The sequence below is a fragment of the Gymnoscopelus braueri genome, assembly GCF_963280865.1.
Source record: "Gymnoscopelus braueri genome assembly, chromosome: 7".
Taxonomy (NCBI): Eukaryota; Metazoa; Chordata; class Actinopteri; order Myctophiformes; family Myctophidae; genus Gymnoscopelus; species Gymnoscopelus braueri.
The window spans coordinates 56,092,377-56,115,337 of NC_137608.1; the positions used below are offsets into that span (position 1 = coordinate 56,092,377).

At 40.7% G+C, this 22,961-nt stretch overlaps 1 protein-coding gene across 1 annotated transcript in view; it reads right to left on the bottom strand.

Annotated features, from left to right (window-relative positions):
• LOC308089515 (protein NLRC3-like) overlaps positions 1-22,961 on the bottom strand; it is a 67,476-nt gene that overhangs the window by 32,459 nt on the left and 12,056 nt on the right. Inside the window, exons 6-9 of the mRNA XM_080434287.1 lie at positions 22,677-22,784; positions 19,222-19,335; positions 18,713-18,820; positions 1,777-1,826 (exon numbers count right to left, since the gene is read on the bottom strand). Coding sequence (XP_080290413.1) covers positions 1,777-1,826; positions 18,713-18,820; positions 19,222-19,335; positions 22,677-22,784 — 380 coding nt within the window. The remainder of the gene's footprint in view (positions 1-1,776; positions 1,827-18,712; positions 18,821-19,221; positions 19,336-22,676; positions 22,785-22,961) is intronic.

The window sequence follows — 22,961 nt, forward strand, 5'->3', positions numbered from 1 at the left end:
AGCTCCTTATCTCCATCTCTGGAAGTCCGCAACCTTGGCATTATTCTGGACTCAACCCTCTCCTACCTGTCACACATCAAATCCATAACCAAATCGGCCTTCTTCCACCTTAAGAACATCTCTAGGCTCCGTCCCTCACTCTCCGATTCTGTGGCCTGAGACCCTCATTCATGCATTTGTAACCTCCCGTCTGGACTACTGCAATGGAGTCCTGCTTGGGCTCCCAAACAAATTCCTGGAGTTCTCACCCGCACCAAGTCTTGGCAGCACATCACCCCTACCCGTAAACAACTGCACTGGCTTCCTGTTCAATTCCGCATCCATTACAAACTCCTCCTTCTTACCTACAAATGTCAAAATTCCCTTGCTCCACAGTACCTCTCAAGCCTTCTCCATAAACCGAGCCGGTCACGGACCCTGCGGTCCACAGACTTGGACCTCCTCTCTGTCCCCAACACAAACATGCAAACTTTCGGGGACAGAGCCTTCAGTGTGGCAGCCCCTACCCTGTGGAACTCCATCCCGATAGGGATTTGCCATGCTCCAACACTGGACTCTTTTAAAGCTGCCTTGAAAAGACACCTATTCTCTCAGGCTTATGGCATATAGTTGTTTGTTGTATGTTTGTTCATTTGTCTGTTAGTTGTTCATTGTTCTGATGTAAAGCGTCCTTGGGTTTATGAAAGGCGCTATATAAATTGAAGCTATTATTATTATTATTATTATTATTATTATCGGGCGGTGGAGCGTGAGCCCAGAGTCCACTACGCTCCACCCGGCCTCCAGAACTTAAGGAACACAAGAGAGAGGGGAGGCGGTGTCCACCGTCTCCCCCGGACATAGTTCCAGCTATGTCCCTCTCCTCTTTTTGTTGTCACCCCCTGTAATCACCCCTGTAGCTGCCCGGGGGCCAGGTCTGGCTGGCAAGGGTGACTGGCATGGATTGATCCCAGGCACGGGATACATGAGCTGTGTCCGTCGTTCCCTGACATTTTATTCTGGGAGACCTCACACTCCTTTTGAGGGACGAGGGCCTTGTTGGACCTTGTCCTTCGTCGTGGAGCTGCAGCGGCCATTGTTCATAACGTGTGTGCGAAGCTTGTTATGGCAAGGTCCGTAAAGACAGGGAAGTTGCATATGGGAGAACAATTGCGAAGTGTTGCAATCCCGGAGAAAAAACAATGTGAAGTAGGCGATGCTAGCATGTTTGCTAATAGTAGCGTGCTAAGCTAGTCAAAGCAGGCGATGTTAGCCTGTTGCTAAGGGTAGCATGCTAAGCTAGTTGGTAGCATGCAATGCTAATTAGTAGCATGCAAAGCTAATATGAGAGAAACGTGCAAAGTTTCTATCTCGTAACACTGTGTAAAGTAGGTACTATTTACAGTGTGTTTTAATTATGTCCGAACACCTTTGGTCGTTAGCGTTTCACGGTCCCGAGATGCAATCCCGTCCTTGTGAAACTTTCTTAGCCTATCAATGTTATGGACTGAGAGAGTGTAGTTTGCTTCCTCTGATCACGAGAAGAAAAACTGAAATGAGTGTCTGACATCTCTGACGGGTATATATAGGCAGATGGGCGGGACCTTCTGGTCAGGTGACGATCAGATCCAGCCAATAAAATTGTCTGGAAGTGTATAAGTAATACTTCTGTGATCACGCCAGAGGTCGCTCTCCCATAGCGAGACATCAAAGTGAATATTAGAAAGAGAACAATGTTTTAGTTTAAGGCTTTTGCATTATGCATTTCAGGTTTTAACATTAACAAGTCTGTCTTACTGTGTCCACTTCTGGTTTGACTGAGTGTCTTCAGTCCAGGTGTCTTCTCTCTGTGGAGATGAAAGTAATTTATTATGACTACACGATAGACTTAAATTACTATAATACAATTAATATTCATGAATGCATTCAGTCGGTGATGACTATTTTGGTGCCCCATGTTTTAGCCACACTGAAATGACTGCATGGCTTTAACAAGTAACACATACTGTAGGTTGGAGAGGCTTATTGTCGGCATCAGCCAGAGCGCAGGAATCTATCCCTATTTCACAATGTACACTACTAAACCCCTGGGAGATGGATTACTGAGGTGGAGCGCAACTCAAGTTATAGCTCGTTATAAAGGTGACTAACTTTCCAAACTTTTTGTGGGCAGTTGTATAGATATTTGATATATACACCCCCGACCCCCTACAAACAATCAATATAAGGGAAACATGAACTAAACTGAAGTGATTCCCCCCTATATCTGTCATCCAATTTACAGGCGATGTGCTCTCACACTAAAATTAAAAAGTGAAAGTGGTAGAGTCAAGTCAAGTCAAATGTATTTATATAGCACATTTAAAAACAACAGCAGCTGACCCAAAGTGCTTTCCAAACAAATAGCAAGAACAAATAGACATTAGTCTATTTACAAAGCAAAGTAAAGGCATACAGTTGGTGCCTAATGACTTTGACGTTTTTCTTTTAGCATCTCATGCGTGTCACGCAGGGCATGTGTTATTTCCACTCTGTGCCACTAGGGGCAGCAGCGGTCTACTGCCTTATCCCACCCACAGCAGACAGCAAGAATATTTTAGTTACTAGTTACTATCCTCTCCAAACTGTACATACTTTACTTTACACTTTTGTATTATGTTTTGACACTTGCTTTGGAAAATGTAAACGTATGTTTTCTCATGCCAATAGCTCATTTGAATTGCAAAATTGTTTGTTTTGGGGTTTTTAGACACTGTTTTACCTAGAAAGACAGAGAAAGATCCTGTCTGTTGCTTACAATACAAGATGTGACATTTATATTAAGCAAACTATTAAGCAAATAAAGTTAGATAGCATGATGCTGAGCTAAACATTTGTTTAATTTCAACGTCTTAATTGATAAAACGAGACGGGAAAATGGGCCGCTCTCTCTCTCTAAACGTATTTTTTCTCATGCCAATATTTCATTTGAATTGACAAATATTGTGTTTGTTTATTTATGTGGTGGTGGTTCAGTGGCACTATATCTATATATATTTAATTCAATGGCTTTTATATTTTATTTGTGTATGTCTTCAAATCTGTATTTATGGCGTAGTCCTCCTTAGTTCAGTGGTTACAGCACATGTCAATACAATTGATATAATATACTATATATACTTTACTCGTAACAGAGTAGGCTACTTCTACATTGCAGTATTGATACTTTTACTTAAGTAAACTGCAAACCAAAAACCTCTTCAACTGCTGTGCTCCCTGTCCAGTCTATTCATCGCTAAACCGGTTGTGTTAATTATACAGCCACTGTAGCCTACAGTCTTAGACTCTACAGTGTTACATCCCCCCCTGCCAAGAGCTGGGCAGCCCTTCTCCCCAAAAAAAGCAGAGGAAGAGCTTCATCAAAGCAGTGGTGGAAAAAGTAGGCTACTCAAATGACTTAAGTAAAAGTATCAAAACTACAAGGTAGAAATACTGGATTACAAGTAAATGCCCGGACTTCAGTCCATGGTCGTACCAAACATAGCAGTGCTACAAGCTCTATAAATGTATTTATTTATTTTCTCAGCCATTTGAAAATAGCCGATCTACAAGCTCACAATGCCTTGCCATGAAATAATTGTTGAAGCTGAACATGGTACATTTTTTACATTAATAATAACACATTAGCCGAAAATTGCAGATCTACAAGCTCACAAGGTCTTGCGCTGCGAGGCGTTGCGATCGGCTATTTTCGGAGAGTCGGTGTAGAGGGAACTAGGCCTACTTTCTTCTCACACATCCCCCCACTCTTCACCCCCCCCCCCCTGCACCTCCACTATTAGACACACACACTGTCTGTTCTTCTTGCTGAGATGCAATTTCAGCGCGGCTATTACCATTTTTGAATTTATATCGTAAAATCAATGTTAATGTAACTCTGAGAGTGTACAAATGTTGTACACTCTCAGAGTTACAGACCCATACGGGTCCATTTGGTTCCTAACTATCTATCATTTAGCTGGGGACCCCCTGGAACTCCCTCAAGGACCCCTGGGGGTCCCCGGACCCCACTTTGAGAACCAATGGTCTACTGGAAGCGGTCTCTCTCTCTCTCTCTCTCGTTCTCTCTCTCTCGTTCTTCGAGACTGACTGAACACTGGTTTAATAATGAACTAAATATAATGAAAAATACATACTCGAACCGTGATCAGTGATTTTAAACGTGTACTACGTAGCCTACTGTTGTTTGAACTGAATTAAAAAGGTCCTGTCCTTAATCAAAAAAAAATGTTTTACTTTCATATTTTTTCGTTATCTGCAATAAACATCGGAATCTCGGACATAAACATCTCTCTCTCTCTGTACAAAGACAAGGTCACTTTACCCAGATGCGCTCTCTCTCTCTGTACAAAGACAAGGTCACTTTACTTTACATATGCTTAATTTTTTTTTAAGATGATCGGATCATCTGTGACAGCACGTTTAATAAACGTCGCATTTTCGTTAAACCCAGCTGCGGGTGAATATTATCCAACACTTCACCACGGTTAACGATACGTTCATGTTCACTGCATTAAAGTAGGGGTTCTCAATCTTTTCAGGCCATGACCCCCCAAAATAACCATATTGGGGACCCCCATTGTGTTTGACTTGATAAATATTGTGAAAATAGCAGATCTACAAGCTTAGCAAGGTTAGTCCAGTCTCTTGCCAAACCGGTTATGTTAATGATATACTGTAGCCTACACTATTCCAAATAAGCTGAGGAACTCAAGTTCCTCAGCTTCCCTACCCCCAAAGTTTGGGGGTAGGGAAGGGATCATTTGCGTCCTTTGTGCGTAGTAGTAGATGTGTGTGTAAAGTTGCCATGTATCCTTATTATAAGCGACCTGTTTTTCTATAAAGTTGCTTGTAAATATATATTGGTAATTGCGGGCTGCTTTTTATTTGTTGAGAGCATATAGGTTTATTAAGCATATAGGTTTAAAGTGCTCAAGTGGCCTTACTGGCCTATAATAGTCACGTCTTTTGAGCGTGTTGATTGCTTGGGCTTGTTTTCATAGACCTGATTGCTTATTTCTCTCGCAAAATCTGGCAACCCTGTTTGCCTCTTCTACACTCTGCAACACAGCTGTATTGTATCATTTGGGTGCGTTACTGGCCTTACACTACAAGACTTTTTCAGTCTTAAACGATTTTGAAATCAGGTATCATCACACACTACAAGGTAAACTTTTAAGATTCGCTTATCAGATTATCTTAAACATGCACACACTACACGATTTACACGAACACAGTAATAATAAATAAAATAAAAAATTGTATTAATTATTAATAATTATAATTATATAAGATATTATATCAGTAGCCTATATTATTTTGATATTAAATAAAGTTACACATTACAATCCGTACATTTCCATATGTCAATTCAGTGGTTTTTTTGCTGCACTGCGCCGAGATTCGGATGTTTATTGCAGATAACAAAAAAATATGAAGGTAATAAAAACATTTTATTGATAAAGGACAGGACATTTTTAATTCAGTTCAAATATCAGTTGGCTACGTAGTACACGTTTAAAATCACTGATCACGGTTCGAGTTTCGAGCATGCTCATAGCGTGGGATTAGAACGCGGGCCGTAAAATCACTGGACATCAGCTTTAACCACTACCCTAACTGGGCTGTTTCATTTACAGAGGAAAGAAGTAGGATACGTACTACACAGCAATTGATGCGAGAAAAAAATATATATATATAAGACGTCTGTCTGTCTGTCTCTCTCTCTCTCCGCGTGTATTACGGCCACGGACTTTTGAGACAGACAGACAGAAACCAATGTGTGTCTGAACATTTCTAAAATGACAGAGACGCGTTCCTGACTGCCTGACGCTGAACAGAAAACCAAATCAAAATTTAAACGCTCTAAGCACACTTAAGTATTGCTAGTTATTAAGCAATAAGTTATTATTAATAATAATAATAATATAAGACGTCTATCTGTCTGTCTGTCTGTCTGTCTGTCTGTCTGTCTGTCTGTCTGAAACAAAGACTCCAAAGCGCCACCTCGTGGTAGTATTTGGAACTATATTTACTGCGTGAGGTGGGTTGGCTGCATGGCGCAAATGAGACAAGTGAGAGTCACATGAGAAACGACAAACTCACTAGGCACCAACTGTATAAAAGCAGTGGCAACAATAACAGAACAAAAATAAAAAACAAAGCAGTAAAAAACAATCAACAGACAATGACCTCAAACTATGTTAAACACAAGAGTAAAAAGATGGGTCTTCAGTTTGAATTTAAAAATCTCAATGGTGGGGCTTATCTTGATGTGAAAAGGTAGATTATTCCGGAGTGTAGGTGCGGCCACGTAGAAAGCCCGGTCACCTTTGGTAATGAGGTTTGTTGAGGGAACTGAGAGGAGTTTCCTAGTGGCAGGATCAGAAATGTATGGAGGGGCTAGGCCATTGAGAGCTTTAAAAACAAAGAGCAATGCTTTAAAATTAATTCTATATTTTACTGGTAACCAGTGCAGTTGAGCCAGCACAGGGGAGATATGTTCTCGTTTCTTTGTTCAAGTAATGAGTCTAGCAGCTGAATTTAGAACCAACTGTAACCGGGAGATGGTGGACTGGGGTAACCCCAGATATAGGGAATAGCCCAAACGAGAGGTGATAAAAGCATGGGTTACTGTGACTAGGTCAGTATGAGTTAGAATGGGTTTTTAGCTTGGCTATGGTTCTAAGCTGATAAAAACTGCCCTTTACAACACTACTAACTTGCTTAATAAAATTAAGGGCTGAGTCAAAGAAGACACACGTTTTATATTGCGCCTTTTGAATTTGCCTGAAGGGGGCTAAGTGCTTGGGAGAGAGGAGCGATTGAGGTTGGAGGACCAAAGATGATTACCTCAGTCTTGCTATCGTTTAGTTGGAGGTAGTTAGCAGCCATCCAGCTTTTGATTTCTTCCAGGCAGTTAAAAAGATTGGTTAGTGAGCTGGTATTTTCGGGTGTGGCTGGTTCATAAAATTGTGTTTCACCAGCATAACAATGGTATGAGATATTGTACTTTTGGAAGATGGTGCCAATGGGGAGCATGTAGAGGTAGGTAGGTAGGTAGGTACTTTATTCATCCCTGAGGGGAAATTAAGGTGTTACAGCAACTCTCATAGAGACATCAATAAAAACACATTATAGTAATAGAAAACATCTAAAATAGGCATCTAAGCATAGTCAACCTACAATATAAAAAAATGACAATTGACAGACCAAACACTACTAAAGAGTCCGATGGCTTGCATCCCACATCCCTCATCTAAACAACCTGATCAGCCTGATCAAGCCAACCAGATGTGGAGTTGTACAGTCTTATTGCAGTAGGCAGAAAAGATCTCCTATAGCGCTCCTTCTTGCAACTTAGGTGTTTCAGTCTGTTGCTAAAGGAGCTTTTCTGCCCTTTCACAGTGTCATGTAGGGGGTGGGAGGGATTGTCCATGATGGCCAGGAGTTTAGTCTTCATCCTGCTATTGGCCACCTCCTCCACAGTATTCAAGGTGGTACCAAGGACAGATCCAGCTTTCTTGATAAGCCTATTCAGCCTCCTGCTGTCGCCTTCCTTGATATTACCCCCCCAACATACCACCGCATACAGCACTGCACTGGCCACCACTGATTGGTAGAACATGTTCAACAGAGTCCTACACACACCAAAGGAGCTGAGCCTCCTCAGGAAATAAAGCCGGCTCTGGCCCTTCTTGTAGAAGACATCTGCGTCTCCAGTCCAGTTTGTTGTCCAATAGCACGCCCAGATATTTGTAGCTCTGGACCACCTCCACATCCTCTCCCTCAATGGAAACAGGAGACAGTGGGGGAGCCCCCTTCCTCCTAAAATCCACCACGATCTCCTTTGTTTTGGCAATGTTGAGTAACAGGCGGTTCTATTTACACCACTGAACAAAGCTGTTAACCAGTCCTCTGTACTCCATCTCTTGGCCTCCACTGACACGTGCCACAATAGCAGAATCATCTGCATACTTCTGCAAATGGCAAGTAGAGAGAGAACAGTAGAGGCCCTAAGATTGATCCTTGAGGGATGCCGCATGTAATGGGGGCTGAGGATGAGGGGCAATTTCCAATCTGTACGTTAAAAGTCCTGTCCTGTACATAAGAGGCGAACCAATTTAAAACTGTACCCTTAAAACCAACCTAATTCTCCAAACATTTTAAAAGAGTGGTGTGATCAATCGTGTCAAAAGCTGCACTAAGGTCAAGGAGGATTAAAATGGATCAGGATCTGTTGTCAACAGTTAAAACAATGTCGTTGTAAACTTTTAGCAGTGCAGATTCTGTGCTATGCCGGGTTCTGAAGCCAGATTGGAATTTGTCCAGGATATTGAAGGAATTTAGGCACGATGAGACCTGTGAGAACACAACTTTTTCTAACATTTTAGAGAGGAATGGCAGCTTAGAGATGGGTCTGTAATTGTTGTGATCATTGGGGTCAAGGCCAGATTTTTTTAGTAATGGCTGAATGGTGGCATGCTTAAAACTGGAAGGGACAATTCCCGTTTCCAGACTGCTGGTGATGATGGCCAGAATGAGGGGGCAGATGGTGATGAAAACCTCCTTGAAGAGGCGAGAGGGAATGCTGTCAGAGGGGCAGGAGGTGGGTTTTAAGTGGGAGACCACCTCAGGCAGGTAGGAGGAAGACACAGGTAGGAAGTCCTGAAAATGGCTTAATGAAAAATGGACTACAGAGTGATATGAAGCAGGAGGTAAGATGAGTGCTCTGATATTATTCATTTTGTCAGTGAAAACATTTTGAAAATTCTCACATGTGTCAAAATCGGGAGCGGGAGTAGTGGCAACGGAGGCAGCGGGGTTTAGGATAGTGTTTATGGTTTTGAAACGTATTTGGGGTCGATGGGAATATGTGTTGATTAGGTCAGCACATTATTCACAACACTAGTGAAAATCAGCAGGGCTACTACAGTGCAAAAATACATTTAATTGTTCCATTACATTTCATAATGACAATTGCTAAAATGGTCTTCTCTCTCACTGTGCCACAGAGCAACACTAAAACGGTGTGTGTGTGTGTGTGTGTGTGTGTGTGTGTGTGTGTGTGTGTGTGTGTGTGTGTGTGTGTGTGTGTGTGTGTGCGTGTGTGTGTGTGTGTATAATACAGGGGTAGGCAACCTTAGGCACGGGTGCCTAGAGAGGAGTATTGATTGGTTAACGCAGGGTAAAATTTCAGGGTAAGCCAATCAGAGACAGAGTTGGACGGGTCTTGCCTTATGGGGAAAATCACAGACACACAAACACTTGCTAACGCACACACATACACGGCAACACACCCACCACCACCACCACACACACGCACACACACACACACACATACAATGGCAAATGCGAGTATCAGCGACAGCAGCAGCTTTACAGCTTAGAGATATAACCATTATTTTGAATTTGTGGAGATAAAGGACACGAAAAAATATTGCGGTCAAATGTAAACTGTGTGCAGGACAGAAAGCATTGCTGTCGAATAACAGCAATGCTAATCTCTTGAAGCACAAACAAAAGTAGATGGGGCTATAAAACGTCAAAGACCCCTCCGTCCCAAATGGAGCTACAATATATATACAGCCATGAAACGATTTTTTTAATGTGTGCAGTCACATCAGTCAGAGTCAACTAAACAGATTGATTGCCAGGTATGTTGTTGAGGACATGCTTCCCATGTGTATAATACAGGGGTAGGCAACCTTAGGCATGGGTGCCAACATTGGCACAGGGGAGCTGATCACTGGCACACTGGCATAATTGTTAGAGAGGTTTTTTCGTAAAATAAAATAAAAGTTTAGTCCGTTGCATTAACTCATTCCCTGCCTAGGACGTAAAAAACGTATTTTTTTCCGATTACCAACCCTGCCTAGGGCGTAAAAAACGTAATTTAATTTTTTTCAACAAAAAAAAATATATATATACATTTTTTTTTCTTCGATTTGACCCTAAGACCAAGGAGATATGATTTTTCGAAGATCTAGACTATGGAGTTACATTTGTGTCTTTATTAACCAAACAAAAGAAAAACATTTGAGAGAGAAAAAATATAAACAGAGCAAAGAATAGTTTTGAAAGAAAATGAATTAAAACAGCAAGCAAAAAATAATAATTTGTAAGCAAAGGAAATTATATAAACAGAACAAAAAATATTTTAAATTAAAACAAATTAAAAACGCAATCAAAAAAATATATTTGCAAGCAAAGAAATATAAGATTTGAAAGAAAATAAAAAATAATTGAGAACAAAACTTTTAAAATTCAAGAGTAAAAAAATAAGGAAAAACGGTTTAAACTACATAAAACAAAATACTTAGTAAAATGTTTGGGTAATAAAATGTGTTGTGCTAAATAAAATGTTTTTAATGTTTTTTTTCCTCATTTGCGAATGAAAGTTGTTTTTTCTGATTGCAAAATGCCTTCTCTCTCAAAACCTATGTCTTTGGTCTCAATTTTTTTTCTCTCTCTCTTGGATTTGTTTGTGTGAGGGGTTAAAGTTCAGAAGACGGGTCCTACGCTGATAGATGTAAGACACCTCTCCATTGGTCACTTGGAGTCTGAGTGACAGCTCCCCCTTCCTTATGTAGCTTGTTGAATGCAGGGATGGAGGTGTGTTACGGCCAGCATGGTTTTTTGATTATTATTATTATTAGCAGTTTGCAAAAAAAACAAAAAAACATGAAAGTATAATGCAAGGTCAGCTAAGAGTATTTAAAACCCAAGAAAGATGACTTGTTTCCATTGGGGTCCTTTGTACTCAATTCATAGAGACATTTAATGACAGACAGATATACACTACTATGCAAAACATCATAAAAAACAAAAACAAAACAAATATGTACAGTAAACAGTTTGAGTAAACAGATTGATGGAATACTTTATTAACCGTAGGATACAGAGGTACAATTGTACAATGATTGTTATAAGGATAACACAAAAAGGCTTGTTTCCATTGTGGTCCTCTGGGACTGAGGTCAGAGCTCCATTCCAGCTCTGGACGCTACACTATTCGTTACAATATTGAGCATTTTAGGCTATTAGAAATTCAGATGATTCCCTAATGTTAGGTTTCTGTTCTACTTACAGTTTGTGATCTGTATTTAAAATTGTTGTATTGTTGTTACTGTTATAGTAGGCCAGTGGTTCCCAAACTTGGGATCGGGACCCTCAGAGGGGGTCCCCAGATTAGCTTATTGGGCAACATTGTTTTCTCTCTCAACAGTAAACAAACAAACCTATACAGTATAAATGTATACAGGGTAACACATTTCTAAAGTGACAATTTAATGACTTTTAAGACCTTTTTAAGGCATTGTGCTCTTGTAGTTCGGCTATTTTCACAATATTTATCTGTGGAACCGAGTCAAACTAAATCTAATGCCTACAATTTCAAGTGCTTGTCAGGGTGGGTGGTCCCCAGTTCAAGTATGATTATTTTGGGGGGTCCCCAGTTCAAATATGATTATTTTAGGGATTCACAGCCTGAAGCGATGCACTATCAGACGAAATGTTTCCAAAGCAGTCTATCTGGAATGGGCCTGGCCAATAGGCCAGTCACTTCAGCCTTGCCTTAATTAGAATAACGAATATAACATAAAATAATGTAGCTTTATTTTATAATTTCAAAGGGTTCCCAAATGTTTCAGGCTGTGAATCCCTAAAATAATCATATTTGAACTGGGGACCCCCCAAAATAATCATACTTGAACTGGGGACCACCCACCCTGACCCAGGCATTAGATTTAGTTTGACTCGGTTCCACAGATAAATATTGTGAAAATAGCCGAACTACAAGCGCACAATGCCTTAAAAAGGTCTTAAAAGTCATTAAATTGTCACTTTAGAAATGTGTTACCCTGTATACACTTAAACTGTATAGGTTGGTTTGTTTACTGTTGAGAGAGAAAACAATGTTGCCCATTAAGCTAATCTGGGGACCCCCTCTGAGGGTCCCGATCCCAAGTTTGGGAACCACTGGCCTACTATAACAGTAACAACAATATAACAATTTTAAATACAGATCACAAACTGTAAGTAGAACAGAAACCTAACATTAGGGAATCATCTGAATTGCTAATAGCCTAAAATGCTCAATATTGTAACGAATAGTGTAGCGCCCAGAGCTGGGTTGGAGCTCTGACCTCAGTCCCAGAGGACCACAATGGAAACAAGCCTTTTTGTGTTATCCTTATAACAATCATTGTACAATTGTACCTCTGTATCCTACTGTTAATAAAGTATTCCATCAATCTGTTTACTCAAACTGTTTACAGTACATATTTTTTTTGTTTTTGTTTTTATGATGTTTTGCATAGTAGTGTATATCTGTCTGTCATTAAATGTCTCTATGAATTGAGTACAAAGGACCCCAATGGAAACAAGTCATCTTTCTTGGGTTTTAAATACTCTTAGCTGACCTTGCATTATACTTTCACGTTTTTTTTTTTTGGCAAACTGCTAATAATTCAATCAATCAAAAAAACATGCTGGCCGTAACACACCTCCATCCCTGCATTCAACAAGCTACATAAGGAAGGGGGAGCTGTCACTCAGACTCCAAGTGACCAATGGAGAGGTGTCTTACATCTATCAGCGTAGGACCCGCCTTCTGAACTTTAACCCCTCACACAAACAAATCCAAGAGAGAGAAAAAAAAAATCGAGACCAAAGACATAGGTTTTGAGAGAGAAGGCATTTTGCAATCAGAAAAAACTACTTTCATTCGCAAATGAGGAAAAAAAACATTAAAAACATTTTATTTAGCACAACACATTTTATTACCCAAACATTTTATTAAGTATTTTGTTTTATGTAGTTTAAACCGTTTTCCTTATTTTTTTTACTCTTGAATTTTTAAAGTTTTGTTCTCAATTATTTTGTATTTTATTTCAAATCTTATATTTTTTTGCTTGTAAATATATTTTTTTGATTGCGTTTTTAATTTGTTTTAATTAAAAAAAGAAATTTGTTCTGTTTATATAATTTCCTTTGCTTACAAATTATTATTTTTTGCTTGCTGTTTTAATTTATTTTCATTGAAAACTATTCTTTGCTCTGTTTATATTTTTTCTCTCTCAAATGTTTTTCTTTTGTTTGGTTAATAAAGACACAAATGTAACTCCATACTAGACTCCCATCCACTTCCTTGTTAACTTAAAACTTAAAAATTCTGTATCTCGGCTCCTGAGTACTTTTTTTTTTTCAATGAAAAATCTCTGGCAGTTAAGTCCACTTACATCTATATGCAAATAACATCAAATTCATTCAAACTTATAACTCTAACTGCAAGGGAGTCTGGGAGATAAGTGGGTTATTTCTCTGAGTCTAATGATCATTACATCCTGATTTGAAAGTAAAAAAAATAAAGGTTGTTATGTATAGCCTATCAAAATAAGTTGGCAATAATATATATATATTTCTATTTTATTGTATTATTATTTTTATATATATATAATATAGTAGTTACTAGTCACTTTCATAATGTAATAACTAGTAAAGCAACTAGTTATGTTTTTGGAGCAGTAACTAGTAACTATAACTAGTTACTTTTTAAAAGTAACTTGCCCAACACTGGGCTTTACACACAAAGGATGGCATTATAAATTAATCTCTTTAAACCATAATGCTTTGACATATAATAAAGTAAATGAATAATTTGTAGCAGTGCTACAGCCATGTCCATTACTACGTGCACCTGGGGCCTATTTCACGAAAGCAGAATTAGGGGTTAAGCCTGGATTTAACAGCTATCCTGGCTTAATGTATCCAGGATTATCCATGAATCGGTTTCATGAAATGTGAATAATCTTGCCAGATTAGTTTAGCCAGTTCAACCTGGATAACTTTATCCATGACGAAAGAAATTTGAAGCAATCCTACCTTAGTTACCATGGAAATTTAGTTGTGAAGTTAACCTGGTCCGGACCAGGCTAACAGTCCAGCTTTATTAATCCAGTGCCTTGTTCTTCAAGTTTTGTGAAATAGCTGTTAGTTCAATGACTCCAATCGTAAACCAGTGACTTTTTCCACAGTTAATTCAACACCTATGTTTGTATATGGACTCATTTTAATGACCCTGCATTCAAATGAAATGAAATAAATACAATAAGATATAATCAATTTAATTATATTACTGATATAGTGTGTGACCATGAATCATAATTGTTTCACAATGACTCATGTGATATGTCATTGTCACTCTGTTAACACTATAGATCATATTGTTGTTAGATGTTTGATAATATATTACAGATTTGTTTTTTATTATAAAAAATGGCTGACATACATATATATAGTATATATACATATATATGTGTATATATGTTACAGGGAAATTGGAGAACCAGGGAAATTGGAGAAGGCGCGCTCGTTTTTACCACCCACTCAGGCAATTCTGTAAAACCAACACTAGAGGGAGCCACGAATGCAAGCCACGAGCCAGGCTTCCCAACTAAAGTGCACAAACATATATGGCCGCGACCACACACATGCGTGTGCGCGTGCGTGTGTGCGCGCACACGCACGCGCGCACACGCTCATGCTTTCAATTTTGTTTATTGAAAGCATGACTGTTAAGATACTTTTATTGTGTTCTGGCTTTTAACATTTCACACACACACACACACACACACACACACACACACACACACACACACACACACACACACACACACACACACAGTTGGTGTTATTGAAAGCATGACTGTTAACACTTAATCTGCCTGAATTATTTCAGATTTTTTGCAGTTTTATGCCAGAGATTTTTCATTAAAAAAAAAAAAAGTACTCAGGAGCCGAGATACAGAATCTTTTAGTTTTAAGTTAACAAGGAAGTGGATAGGAGTCTAGATCTTCGAAAAATCATATCTCCTTGGTCTTTGGGTCAAATTTAAACCAGTTAACTCGATCTATGCAATCAAGTGATGGATTTGAAAAACGAGTTAACTCGTTCTAGGCAATCAATGTGTTAAGATACTTTTATTGTGTTCTGGCTTTTAACATTTCACACACACACACACGCACGCACGCACACACACACACACACACACACACACACACACACACACACACACACACACACACACACACACACACACACACACACACACACACACACACACACACACACACACACACACACACACACACGCAAGTGTTACTATGAAACCGTGCTCGGGTTGTGTGTGTGTGTGTCTGTCTGTCTGTGTGCAGTATTGTGTGCACTGCCTGTGTGCAGCCGCGCCCCCATGTGACTCACGCTCTCATTGGCTGCTGACAGATCTCAGAGTGCAGTACAGTGTGGCTGCAATCCGCCTGCCCCTGGGTGACTAATTACACTCCTCTGAGAGAGATATAGCAGCTACAGTAAAAAATAACACATCTAAAAGCATCTAGACAAGTTCAGCTATTGGGATATCTAAGAATTCCATGTCATTTGTGCATATTTCAGGTCGGATGGCAAGTTCAAAACTCCTTAGTTTGAGGACATTTCAAAAACTACAAAGAAAAAAAAAAGAAAAAAAAAAGAAAACAATTAAAAAAAGACAAAAAAAAAATTGGGGCTAGCGGTTTGGAGCCTTCTTGTGGCGGCCCTGTTCTCACTAATTTCACTGTACCACCCACTTCTCTACAATTGCTCATTCCTTTCTATTCTTCTTATTGTTATTTTCGAGCTGCGTTCGCTTCCCGCGTTCACGCGTCTTACTTGTAACATTTCACACACACACACACGCACACGCACACGCACACGCACACGCACACGCACACACACACGCACACACACGGATAGTGATCCATGAAAAGATATATATTCTGTCCCTATCGGTTCACAACTCGGACGGCGAAAAAACTAGCGCTGATTCGACTAGCAGACCTTCGCGCCTCCGTCATGGACACTAACTATTATCACGTGTGCGTGTGAACGCGTGTTCAGCGTTCCCCTAGCGTTGCTTCCTGGTTGCTATATGGGGGGGAACAACAAAAGCCAGGTCCGCGTCGCATCAAAGCCCCACCTTGCGACGCCGTCTCCTCCTCCTCCTCCTCATCGTGCCGCCTCGCGGCGCCGCGTCCTCCTTCTCCTCCTCCTCGCGTAATAAACCCTGTCTCGAAAAGCCCCGCCTCGCCCCGAAGCCCCGCGCCTAAAAACGAGCGTGCCTTCTCCAATTTCCCTGTGACATATATACAAATGAAGCTTAAAACAGCTGCATCACCTAATCAGTGCTGCGTACGGGTGGTTCGCTCGGGTGTAATAATGATAAACAGAGCTGGGGTCCCGAAGTGATAGAATCTGAACCAAGCCGGACCCACTTGACGATAATAAAACCCGTCAAAACCAGAACTCGTATGGGTCGTGGATATTATACAAGCAAGCACAGTCACTGTCTGTCTGTAATGGATAAAGTGCTGGGGAAAGTTGGTGACACACATTTCAGGCAACTAAGACAAGTAATCAACCTCCCTTGCCCCATCATTATGTATAACATTAACAAAACTAAACACAAGCTGTAGGTTTTGCATATTAAGGTTGAATGAGATGTAAAGGCCAAAACATATATTAATTTGGTTATACTGATGTACAGTGTCGCGCAGCAGACAGTTCACTCACACTCACTCATGATTATCTTCTTTTTTTTCACCGCAGGTCACAGGGCGGGCCGAGTCGTTGATTTATATATCGCTTTGCGGGGCGGGTTGGGGCGGGTTCGGTTATGAAAAAACCTGACCCGCGCATCGCTTATATATATATATATACATATACATACATACATACATACATACATACATACATACATACATACATACATACATACATACATACATACATATATATATATATATATATATAAATTATTAGTTTCGGGCTTAAAAGAGCCTCTTCACTGTACAATGTAAGTCAATGAGGAGCATATTTTAATTTATCAATTTCTAGTCAATGGAGAAATTATTTTTGATTTCTTGTCCACCTTTGGAGTTAAATCATGGCAAGGTAAATACACAAACAAAACCTCTTGCCCTTTAAACAGTAAATCAAACAAATAAGTTTTCCCACACTAATTAAATTCTTATGCGAAAATCGAAGATCTACAAGCCCGATTTTTTTTTTGCCTTTTGGCGGGCGGGGGTCCCCGTGGCAGCCCCGTATCCACAGGGATACCCATGGACCGGGGACCCCTGTGAACCGGGGACCCCCGTTACCCCCGTGAACCCCCTTTACCCCCGTGGACCGGTGACCCCCGTGGAGGGAACTGCAGATATATAAATAGATAGATTCCATGTAATGTCAACATTGCATGGTGCATATAATATAGCACTGTAGATTAGTAGGCGATAATTCCAATATTCACTTAAACTCCTCATGTTTAAGCCTAACTGAATTATATATTTATGGACTTGTATATATTTTTGGACGACTTGGGTATATATTTTTGGACGACTTGGGCATTTAATATGTCGGCAATACTTTGCCACGCTTTCTCCTTGGATCTATTTAGTGCGGCCGTGTTTACTTTCTTGCTTATTATACATTTAATTCCTCGTATGATCATGAGCTGCTGCAGTGCTGCTATTCAGCCACAGAGAAGAACGCCGCTCTGGTTTTGGGCTCCATGATTGGTCAAGTTCAAGGATTCTGCTATCGACTTTCATGGTCTTTTACAGGAATTCGTGAAGCCTGGCTTTACCATCCTGCTCGACACAGTCTGGTTTGAGAAAGTCTAGCTCGACAAAGTAGCTCCTTCTCAGCCTGGCTTGGTGTTCGTGGAACGGAATAAACCAGGCTGTACGGAGCAGACTTTGTCAAACCTGGATTTGGCTTAAATCCAGGCTCATTTAATTATGCTTTCGTGAAATAGGCCCCTTGGCAGTGTGCATGTATTGATCAACACATCTATTTTCAAGATGGCGGGAGCTTAAAATGCCAGGAGCTTAAAATGCCTATAAGCTGGGAGGGAATATGTGCCATCTTGAAAATGGTGCCTTTCCAGAAGTTCGATTTTTTTTTTGTATGTTATTTAGCATACCCAATAGTAACAAATCCATTAAAAATCTATCAATTATTTGCGGTTTCAACCATCTACTGACCTATCTAATATTGGATTCATTGCAAACAAACCACTAGGGGGCGAGCCCAACTCGTTTGCGATGGTTTTTGAAAACCTTATGACGATACCTAACAGCATGCCAAACATCTAAAACTTGTCACCAAGTGCAAATTTGTTATGATTTTTTACATCTTCCCTCCCAGTTTATAGGCATTTTAAGCTCCCGGCAGCCATGGTGGACAAGTTTCAGGTTCAAATCTGTTGCTGAGACAATCAAATGAGAAACTGACCAGAACAGGAAATGTTTAAGGGAACTACAGTTATGAACAGAGCCTATAAGAAAAGCAACACAAAATAGTGATGAGACAGACAGACAGACAGACAGACAGACAGACAGACAGACAGACAGACAGACAGACAGATGACTTCATGACTTCATTCACAAAATGCACACATAGTAACATACAATCTATAGCTAAACATTGGACAAGGAGGAGACAACGTTATTAGACTCTATGTCTTGTTTTAGAGTCATTTAACTTGTAAGCATGTACGCATGAGAATTATAGTGGTGTGTATATTGTATAGTGTTATTGTTTGTCTATTGCATAGTGTTATAGTATGTATATCACATAGGAGGATTCACATACTTTGTGTGTGGAGGTCCAGGTCCATCACTGAAGTCAGGAGGTCTTCCTTTAGACAGGTCACTCTTCATAGACACACAGCTGGGTGTTGGAGACTCTTGTCTGTGACTTCTGGAATCATTAATATGAATCTACAATTACGGTGTGAATGACATGTAGTTTCTCATAATTATGTATTGTTATGTCCCATTCTACAAGTATAAGAGGAATTTGGCTCCTCAACATTGCAGCAACCAGAGCAACACCAAACAGCTGGAATGAAATAACATTAGAAAAACTGTAGAGGATAGTACTACAAATACAGTACAATAACAGTTGCACAGATAAATATGTAATAGTTTGTTGCATAGACAGACAGACAGACAGACAGATAGACAGATAGATAGATAGATAGACAGATAGACAGATAGATAGATAGATAGATAGACAGATAGACAGATAGACAGATAGATAGATAGATAGATAGATAGATAGATAGATAGATAGGTAGATAGATAGATCGATTCACAAACCTTGAGTCAAAAGGTCCAGGTTCATTACTGAAGTTAAGAGGTTCATATTTAGACTGGTCACTCTTCATAGACACACAGCTGGGTGTTGGAGACTCTGGTCTATGGTAAACACTTCTGGAATCATAAACATACAGTATTTATACAATTATTATCAATGAAAAGGTCAGTTCAAATGATTTACGTTGTGCTGTTGGGGCGTTGACTCTCCGGAACCACATGACACCTTCATGTGTGTTTCAGGTTCAAATCTGTTGCTGACACAATCAAATAAGCTATGACAAACTGACCAGAACCGGACATGTTTAAGGGAACTACAGTTATGGACAGAGCCTATAAGAAAAGCACCACACAATAGTGATCAATCAGACAGACAGACAGACAGACAGACAGACAGACAGACAGACAGATGACGTCATTCACAAAATGCACACATAGTAACATATAATCTATAGCTAAACATTGGACAAGGAGGAGACAACGTTATTAGACTCTATAGCTTGTTTTATAGTTATTTAACATGTAACTTAGCATGACAATTATAGTGTGTATAGTGTATAATGTGTATAGTGTGTATAGTGTGTATAGTGTATAGTCCTTGCTCTAACTGAGACTTGGATCAGACCAGAAAACACTGCTACGCCCGCGGCTCTGTCAGATGTGTACTCTTTTTCTCACACTCCCAGAGCCGTGCGGAGAGGTGGTGCTGCTGGTCTGCTAATTTCCAGAAAATGGAAATGCTCTCCTGTTTCACTGTCACAATTCTCAATGTGCTCACTGTTTCTCATCCAGTCAAGGTCACCATTGCAGTTGTTTATCGCCCACCAGGCCCTGATGGTGGCTTCCTGGAGGAGCTGGACCATCTAGTCTCTCACTTCCCTGTCGATGGCTCTGGATTCATCCTTCTGGGTGACTTCAACCTCCCGACTGAGAAGCAGCTAGACCCACTCCTTTCGTTTCTAGCCACCTTCGACCTAGTTCTTTCCCCATCTCCTCCTACCCACGAGGCTGGCAACCAACTGGACCTGATCTTCACCAGATGCTGATCTATTGCTAACCTGTCCGTCACTCCTCTTTCCAGTGAAAAGGGTAAGCAACTATCTGATCACTACTTCATGTCTTACTCTCTCTCTCTCTCTCTCTCCTCTCCCCCCTCAAAGCCCCTCCCTACCCACATGGTTTCCTCACGTCGCAATCTTCGCTCACTTTCCCCCACTGATCTTTCCTCTTCTGCTCTCTCTGCTCTCCCTGCCCCTGAATCCTTCGCTCTTCTATCCCCTGATACCGCCACTGATCTTCTTTTCTCTACTCTATCCTCTTCCCTGGACCATCTCTCTCCCCTCACCACCAGGCCTGCACGCCAAACTCCACCCGCCCCCTGGTTGTCGGACTCAGTGCGTACTGAGAGACGGAGCCTGAGAGCGGCTGAGCGCAAATGGAGAAATGGCAACCTCCCGGAGGACCTTCTTACCTTCCAATCTCTCATTTCTACTTTTTCCTCCTCTCTATCTGCTGCTAAAGCTGCTTTCTTCTGCACAAAAATTCAGGCTTCTGCTTCCAACCCTAAAAAACTATTTGAAACTTTCTCCTCTCTCCTGCAACCACCACCCCCTCCTCCCTCCTCATCCCTCCTCCCTGACGACTTCGCCAACTTCTTTGACAAGAAGGTGAACGATATCCGATCCTCCTTCCCTCCTCTCCCGGCTGGTGCCTTGCGCACTACCCACACCCGTCTGCCTTCCACCCCTCCCTCTCTATCTTCATCTACTCCTTTTCCCTCCCTCTCCCCCTCTCTATCCCACTTTTCTCCCCTCTCCCCTAACGAGGTCCTTCTCCTTGTTACCTCTAGTCGCCCCACCTCATGCTCCCTGGACCCGGTCCCATCCACTCTGCTGCAGTCTATTGCACCTGAACTTCTTCCCTTCTTAAACCACCTTATTAACACCTCTCTGACGTCTGGCTACTTTCCCTCTGCTTTCAAGACTGCCAGAGTCACCCCCCTCCTGAAGAAACCGACACTTGACCCCTCTGAGATCAAGAACTACAGACCGGTTTCCCTTCTATCCTTCCTATCTAAAACTCTCGAACGTGCTGTGTTCAAACAACTGTCCTCATACCTCCACCAGAACAACCTCCTGGACTCCCACCAGTCTGGGTTCAAAGTGGGTCACTCGACCGAGACTACAGTTATGGACAGAGCCTATAAGAAAAGCACCACACAATAGTGATCAGACAGACAGACAGACAGACAGACAGACAGACAGACAGACAGACAGACAGACAGACAGACAGACAGACTGTCCACACGGTCACAACTTTTTTTCTGTTCTGGCCCCACAGTGGTGGAATGAACTTCCCACTGATGTTAGGACAGCAGAGTCACTGCCCATCTTTCGCCGCAGGCTGAAAACCCACCCCTTCAGGAAACACTACCCTTCCTCTCTGCCTGACCTACTTGTTGTTAACTAGTTGTACGAACGCTTGTGTTATTGTTGTACTGTTTTATTGGATCTTGTTTAGTCGATACACTTATTTGTTTTAGCTCCTGCTCATTTGATTTTGCTATTTTGTCTCATCTGTTTAAGAAAGTAGGTAGCTGATATATTGCACTTTTACCTTAGCGCTAGGTATACTCTTGGTTGCTTGTTTTAGCAGAAAATGCACTTCAGACTTCTGGTGATTAGTAGTTTTCGTTCCCTACCTATGTTGAATGCACTTATAACAAGTCGCTTTGGATAAAAGCGTCTGCTAAATGACTGTAATGTAATGTAATGTATAGTGTATAGTGTGTATAGTGTATAGTGTGTATATTGTATAGTGTTATAGTGTGTATAGTGTATATTGGTGTTATAGTGTGTATAGTGTTATAGTGTGTATAGTGTATATTGGTGTTATAGTGTGTATAGTGTTATAGTGTGTATATTGCCTAGTATTATAGTGTGTATAGTGTATAGTGTGTATAGTGTATAGTGTGTATATTGTATAGTGTTATATTGTATAATGTGTATATTGTATAGTGTTATAGTGTGTATATTTATTGTATCGTGTTATAGAGTGTATATTGTATAGTGTTATAAATGGTAAATGGTGCATTTATATAGCGCTTCTATCCAAAGCGCTTTACATTGATTGTGCCATTAACCCATTCACACACACATTCACACACCGATGGCGGAGGAAACCATGCAAGGCACCAACCTGCTCATCGGGAGCAATTAGAGGTTCAGTGTCTTGCTCAAGGACACTTCGACACTAACTCTGGGGGAGCGCCCCAGCCCGGGATCGAACTTTGAACCTTGCGGTTTTCCAGTTCACTCTACCCGGCCACTCTACCCCTGAACCACTGCTGCCTAAGTGTTATAGTGTGTATAGTGCTATAGTGTGTATATTGTATAGTGCTATAGTGTGTATATTGTATAGTGTTATAGTGTGTATATCATATAGGAGGATTCACATACTGTGTGTGTGGAGGTCCAGGTCCATCACTGAAGTCAGGAGGTCTTCCTTTAGACAGGTCACTCTTCATAGACACACAGCTGGGTGTTGGAGACTCTGGTCTGTGACTTCTGGAATCATACATATGAATCTACAATTATTGTGTGAATGACATGTAGTTTCTCATAATTATGTATTGTTATGTCCCATTCTACAAGTATAAGAGGATAAAGTTCTTGGGATTTGGCTCCTCAACATTGCAGCAACCAGAACAACACCAAACAGCTGCAATGAAATAACATTAGAAA